This window comes from Rhamphochromis longiceps, linkage group LG7 (assembly GCF_057381845.1).
Source record: "Rhamphochromis longiceps isolate RC_006_pf linkage group LG7, R_longiceps_female_GT1.1, whole genome shotgun sequence".
In the NCBI taxonomy this organism is placed as follows: domain Eukaryota; kingdom Metazoa; phylum Chordata; class Actinopteri; order Cichliformes; family Cichlidae; genus Rhamphochromis; species Rhamphochromis longiceps.
Genome location: NC_140563.1, coordinates 3,292,757 through 3,299,717, shown reverse-complemented (window position 1 = coordinate 3,299,717; position 6,961 = coordinate 3,292,757). Strand labels below are relative to the sequence as shown.

The following is a 6,961-nucleotide window of genomic DNA, read 5'->3' as shown; positions in this document are numbered from 1 at the left end:
CACATCAAAAAATGCTGTAGCAAGAATTAAAGGTGTTATAAAGTTACAACTATAACACTGCTGTCATCATTTCTGGTAAAGGTCAGATTTAGATGAAAAGGAAAATATGTATGTATATGTGTGTAAAGTGATGGATGTTTATGGTTTGTTTTCTTTCCTGGTTCATCTCAGAAGTGAGCAGGAAAGAAGCACGTAATAGATGTGCAAACAGCAGCCAGCTCTGAAATTACCCCTCCGGCCAGTGAGACAGGAGTGGTCACTTCCTCGCACTCTGCGTGTGTGCGCGCGTGTGTGCGCAGATCAAGCACAGGGTGTCCTCGCTCTGCTCGGAGAGCTGGTAAACTCCAACTTTGTCTGGGCTGGCGGCGTTCGGCACTTTGTGCAGATGGGGAACGATTTAACTGGAGCATAGACTTTGATTCTGGGGGAGCTCTGTTACATTAAAGATGACAGCATGAGTGGTGCCATGTGCTTATAAGAAATCCCCCTGCACGTCTTAAGAGTCATCACATTTCCGTGCGTGCACTCGGCGGCAAATCTTTCCACTCTGCGAGGTAGCGGCGGCTGCGGTTCTATTTTTAGAAACAATTTTGCGGCAGGGGAATCAATCAAACTGGCGCTAAATCTTTGCATTCATGACAATCTTCTGCTGTTAGTGATGCAGTCTTAATGCATTCCTGCCTGCGCCTGCTGCGTTATAGGACAGGATGGTGCATTTTTATCTCAGCTGATGCCAAATTCCAAATGATGCCTTTCCCCCTAACGCTCTCCAGGAACGCACACCGGTGGACTGCAAACTTTTATACCATGGAATCCAACGCACTCTGTGGCGAGAGTGGCTGCAATGCTTTTGGGACCTCATGTAGTTTTGGGTTTTTTAGCAGTACTGGAATTTCTAAAGAACTGCACAATTTGGGATGTAAATGAGAATTCTCTGATGTCAAAGGACTGAAGGGACCGATAATCGCCAAGCACACGTTTTTTCTCTTTTACTTCTGAGTGCACATTTTTGCTGGCCCTTATGGGAATTAAGCACTCGTCCCGCTGCATGCTCCTCAGGAGAAAAATGGCGGAGTCTGAGAACACTGAGGTAAGTGTTAGAGACAGCTTTAATATTCCTGACAAAGATCAGAGTCCAGTTTTTTGGAATCTATCGGCGTCCTGGATGCCTCTTGCAGTAGCCTGCGTGTTCCACCTCTAGTAGAAGTTGCATGTCGGACAAATTATAGGATGCCGACTGTCCAGAGAGTGAGACTGACCGGACTGATAGTCTCCCTCTTTGCAAGGATGTTTACCCTCCCGAGGAAACAGGCAGTCTGTGCAGAGCAGGGCAGTTCAAATTAGTATTCCCAACCTCAAACGCACTTGGAAAAGTCTCGTTTTTTGTAGCTGCTAAAATTAGGATGCCGTACGATGATCAGGGTAAGGTGCAGGATCGACTCATCCCTTCTGCTTCGCAGGCGTTCTCCGGCAAGAGTCTATGAGATGAAGTCTGAAAAAAATATATGAATGTATTTGAAGCTCTGGGTGTTACGTGTGAAAGAATATGCTGTGAGCAGCGTGAGATATAACAGGACAGTGTGTAGCTGCTTCACTCTGCGCGCGATGGGAATTAGAGCTGTCCAAGGTACTGCAGCACCTTGCAGAGGAAAAAGAGAACGCTCAGACTTCTGGTGTGAAGCAGTTCTGCAGAAAGTAGAGTAGGTTGCTGAAGATGTCATGTCTCAGCCACTTGAACTAAATCTCCCACCCCTCACTCTAACTCTAATCGACACTAATTGACAATTTAAAGGTCGATACAGGAGGGATGCTGATTGTAATACTTAGCAGATTCAAACACCCTGCGATGTGTGCGTCACACCCCGTGATGCTCTGTTGTAATTATTAATCAGAAAAAGTTCATTCTAAGCAAGTTCATGAAAGAAGCCCTGCACACACTCATTACATCTGATCAACATTCTGACCTCTGAGAGCAGATGGTAGGAAATACTTCATAATAATATCCCCGCCACTGAGGCTGTATCCTGTTTGGGAATCAGATATCCCAAAGTCAAGTCAAGTCAAGTCAAGTTTATTTATAGAGCACATTTAAAAACAACCAAGGCTGACCAAAGTGCTGTACAGTAAATACAGATAAAAATACAATAGAACACAATTTCGTAATAACACCTCGCTGATAAAAATAAAATAAAAATATATAAAACAAATAAATTAAACCTTTCTAAAAGCCAATGAAAAGAGGTGAGTTTTAAGAGCGGTTTTAAAAGTTTCTAGGCTTTTGGAGAGTCTTACGTGAGGAGGTAAACTGTTCCACAGTCTGGGTGCAGCCACAGCAAACGCCCTCTCTCCCTTTGTCTTTAATTTATACCTGGGAACATCTAAAAGCATCAGGTCGGCTGACCTCAAAGATCTCCTGGGGCGATAAGTTCTAAGGAGTTCTGACAGGTAAGAAGGTGCAGTGCCATTTAAAACCTTAAAAGCCAGCAATAAGATTTTAAAATCAATCCTAAAGGCAACTGGGAGCCTTCTGGCATAATGGCAGAAGACCAAAGGTATGCTCTTTCCTGTTAGAGGACTTTTTCAGTGAAATGCCTTCACCAATATGAACAGCCGACTAACATACAGCTACTACAATTAGTGTAATTTTAGTGCATTTATTAGAATAAATAATAGTTCATCACCATTTTCCATTATCCTAACTGACTAGAAGCAACAGCATAAACTTACAGGCTAAACTTCAGCGTTCACACAGCTACAACGTGGCTGTGGGTGTCCTCTCATGTGTAAGTGTGTGTCCTTCTCGAATAACAGGTCTCCCCTCAGTGTAGAGATGAGGAGTCTGAAATAGAACCCTGAATGTGTTTATTTGTTTTGAAGGTCAGAGGCAAGGATGTGCTTCACCCTCTCTTTCCTGTGTCAGGAGATCTCGGTTACGCTCACTGCAGCTGCTCTCCTCCGACCGTACCCCTAACTTCACGTTAATCTGTCCCACAATGACTCTTTCCCCCTGCATTGCACAGATTCTGTATTAAACTTGGCAGTCTTAATCGCCTCTTCTGCGACTCTGTCTTATAATTATTGACTTGCTCAGTGCTCTCTTGGTGCCAGCTGTTTGTCAGCTCTTTTTCTTTTTTCACTGTTGCTAGTAATTTTTTCTTAACACGGTCTCAAGATTTAAATTGCATCTATGGTGTGCAGCTCTGAGCTGACCATAGTGTAACTTTAGGCCACCGGTCGCCTCGGTGATCCAGATGAGTAACATGTCAGAAAATGAATCCTTCACGCAGTATGGTAATGCTCTGCAATGAACTAGTGTCTCCTCTGCAGATCAACATCAGAGCTGAGAGGATTAAGTATTAAGTTCAACAGTTGGTCTCTCCTCATTAAGAATGTGGTCTTGTATGTTATCAACATCCAAAACCCTGTGAACCTCACTAAGCAGAGACAGTAATGACTTTCAATGCTACTCTTGTGCTGCAGAGAAAGTGCTGCTCACATTTTCTTTTTTTTTAGATATTCAGTCACTTTTCTGGTCAATTATAACCAGATAGAACTCTATTTAATAATAATGATGATGATGATAATAATAATAATAATAATAATAATAATAATAATAATAATAATAATATCCATAGTCTTGATTCTCTTAACAAAATATTTAAGATGTTTCATGTGATTTAAACTCTTAAATTTTGGATCTTAATCTCTTATAATTGGCCAAGTATAGCTCATGGGATCATCTTTTCTTCCTTTGTTTGTGTGTGGTGACAAAAATAATCAGGAGCTTTATTGGAAATCACCCAGACTACGTCTCCCTAAAAGGCATACAGTAGCTGATCTGACATTTCATTGAAAACTTCAAAACCTTGATGGGAAAACTACAGAAGAACTTAAAGGATCATCAGTCAATGGAATTTGAATAAATAACAGACAGGTAGCACGGCTTCTCGTATGACTCAGTAGTGAAAACCTGACATTTGACTGAATCATATCAGCTTCTCTTTGAATTCATGATTCAAGACCCATTATTTACTTTATTTTCATGGTAACTACATTCCAGTGTGTGCCATTTAAGCCCTGCGGGACAAAGGTGCAGGAGACATAAATACTGTATGATGGCCATTTTAAAGAGAGAAGAGAGAAAAGGGGACCGAAGAATCAGTTCTTTCAACCAAGGAAAAGCCAGTGCGGCACATAGAAATCTATTTTTTATACTTTGCTTTCACTGTAAAGGAGAATTGAATAATTTCATCTGCCAGGGAGGTTATCCACCTCATTAAGTCGTATAGATGTTTACGATGTATGTAGCTCCTAGAAGAATAAATTAAAGGACTGATGACAAGCTGGGCTCATTTAAAAAAAAAATACTTGAAACAGTTATCTGAATAACCTTCAATAACCTTGTGTAAATACAGATGGGCTTCATACAAGATAATTTTGTTGTAATCTCAATACTTAATCTGAACATGGCATCAAAATAGATTTCCCAAAATCAAATGTACAGGATACAGAAGCATAATTAAAACTTAAATTAAAGCTGTAGAATTAAACTGAAATTGCTAGAAGATCTGACTGAATGAATGCAAACTGAATGAGGCAATAACAGTGGCAGAAAACACTCATAAAATATCGTTAATATTATGTAGAAACTGAGTGAGAAAATGTCTTGCAGTTTTTCACTATCCTTTCCTTCTTTGTTTCTTATCACTGTTGTCTGAAAATGCCTCCTATTTTTGGTGGCATTACCAGTTTATATTTATTTTTAGACGCCCAAGTTGGAATGAGAATAAACACCAGAATGGCTTATTGGCTCAATACTGAGATGTGAAGTTTCTGTTTCTCCATGCACATCGTGGTTAGAGCTTCCCAGCAGGCGTTATAGGTGATAATCCGGGCATTACGGGTGTACCTTCTGTGCTGAGATGAGCTTTCTTGCCATCTCTGGCTTTTGTTGACTCCATGTCAGTGATCAGCATATCCTCCAGACTCACAGGGCTCTCTGCACTTTGTGAACTCTGTGCTGGGAACATGAGCTAAGAGTGCAGGAACAAAATGGAAAGGAGAATAGCTTACGTGTAAAATCCCTGATTATGAATGCAAACCACAACCTTATTGCAGCCTGTACTTATTTTGTTTCTTACGCCTCAGGCCGCGGCACTGAAGAGGTGTTTTTCTTCTTTATCTGTGTTTTTTAGCAACCACAGTCGCAACCAGAGCCCATCCGCATAATTCCATCGCAGTCGGCACAGCCAACCGCGTTACCCAAGCCTGTGCCTTCTATCCAGCATGCGCCTCGGCCTCCTCTTCCACCGCACACGCCCCACGCCGCCAGCCTCCCTAGCTGTCCAGGGAGGGGTAAGATGGCCAAGTTTCTCAACCCAGAGGAGATGACCTCGCGAGACTACTACTTTGACTCCTATGCTCACTTTGGCATTCATGAGGTACGCCTTGTCATCGCAGTGTGGATGAAAATCACATATGTTAATCAATCAGCTTTATGGATCAATAAAGCATTTTTTAATAAACAGGGAATTTTAATTTCCATTATTGCTGCGGCACATTTCACAGAACCAGAGCATGCAATGCCCTTGTGTACTTGCAATTAATTTTAGAAAATTATTAGATTATGCATCATCCTTGTCTTAATCATTTCATATGCTCTTCTTGCTTTTTCTCTTTTAGACATGTTCTTGCCTCAGTTTGCCCGTGTGTGGGCAGGATAGTTTAACGATGATTGTGTGTGACTTCTTTTTTTTCTTGAAGTGAACCCCTCCGCCCTCTAAACCGAGAGCTTTATGTCATAGATGGTTTAGGCCATGGCAGGAGCTACAATCAGCCAGTCCCTTCAAAGGACAGAAAATCCTAACGTTCCCTGACAGAAATGTTTCCCAGGAAAACTCAGGTTTTTGCAGGTGCCCCACAAAGCTCTATGTACAGTTGTTAATTGATGTAGGATGGTGATGAACTGCCTGGAGCAGTTTTAAATGTGGTGAAACTTTTGAAAACTTGAGGAACAGAGAGCCACTTTTGAACACATTAAACGTGTGTATTGTGTATGCCTATTTGTCCACACGGTTTCCTCAGAGTTCACAGAGTTCATCTGCATTTTAGAGAACAGATGCAGGAAGCATTGGAGGCTGTATAAAAAGAGTATGTTGCGTGCGTGACCTGTAGGATGTTTTTTTTATGTATTTGTGGAATGTAGGTCAGGTGTATTTTAGTCATTTCTGAATATTCTTTGCACTCACACATGCACGCACACTGTGAAAGAGGTACAGATAGAAAAGAGATGCAGACAGGCTGAGCCTGCGAGCTCACAGGGCTTATTCAGAAACACCAACAATGGATTTGAATGTAGAACCACAGGGCTGACAGGGAATAGAGTAAGATTAGGTGAAGGCTGTGTGTTATTTGTAAATGCTGCACTGTAGATATCGGAGCTATTCAGACCACTGACGTCCAGCCAATGTTTTTAATTTCACACAACAAACTGTCGCTTTCTGCAGGAGTTCGTGTTGCCAGGACCTTTCTTATATTTTTCTCACATGTCAAACCAGGAAATGTTGAAGGATGAAGTGAGGACACTCACCTACAGGAACTCCATGTACCACAACAAGCACATCTTCAAGGATAAAATAGTGCTGGACGTTGGAAGCGGGACTGGGATCCTTTCTATGTTTGCGGCCAAAGCAGGGGCAAAGCATGTATATGGGGTAAGATGTGTTTCCCTTCAGTAAACTGCAAACATGTGGACCAATTAGGATCTGATCTCCATGTAGCCCAAGCCTCACAAGGCGCTTATATTGTCAGCATGTAGTGCATATGTAGGTCTGCTGCTGTGTGGGTTGGATCATACAGTACATTTTAAACCATCTAATCTTGGGTAATATTTCTTTTGACATGCAGGTGATAAAACTGTGTGACCTCTCAGGCAGGTTGACCAGCTAAACCATAGAGATTT

At 41.8% G+C, this 6,961-nt stretch overlaps 1 protein-coding gene across 1 annotated transcript in view; it reads left to right on the top strand.

Moving 5' to 3' along the window:
• Window positions 1–361: 361 nt before the first annotated feature.
• LOC146664516 (protein arginine N-methyltransferase 8-B) overlaps window positions 362–6,961 on the top strand; it is a 31,379-nt gene continuing 24,779 nt past the window's right edge. Inside the window, exons 1-3 of the mRNA XM_085411639.1 lie at window positions 362–1,090; window positions 5,196–5,441; window positions 6,558–6,713. Of these exons, the coding sequence (XP_085267765.1) occupies window positions 1,022–1,090; window positions 5,196–5,441; window positions 6,558–6,713 (471 nt within the window). The 5' untranslated portion in view covers window positions 362–1,021. The remainder of the gene's footprint in view (window positions 1,091–5,195; window positions 5,442–6,557; window positions 6,714–6,961) is intronic.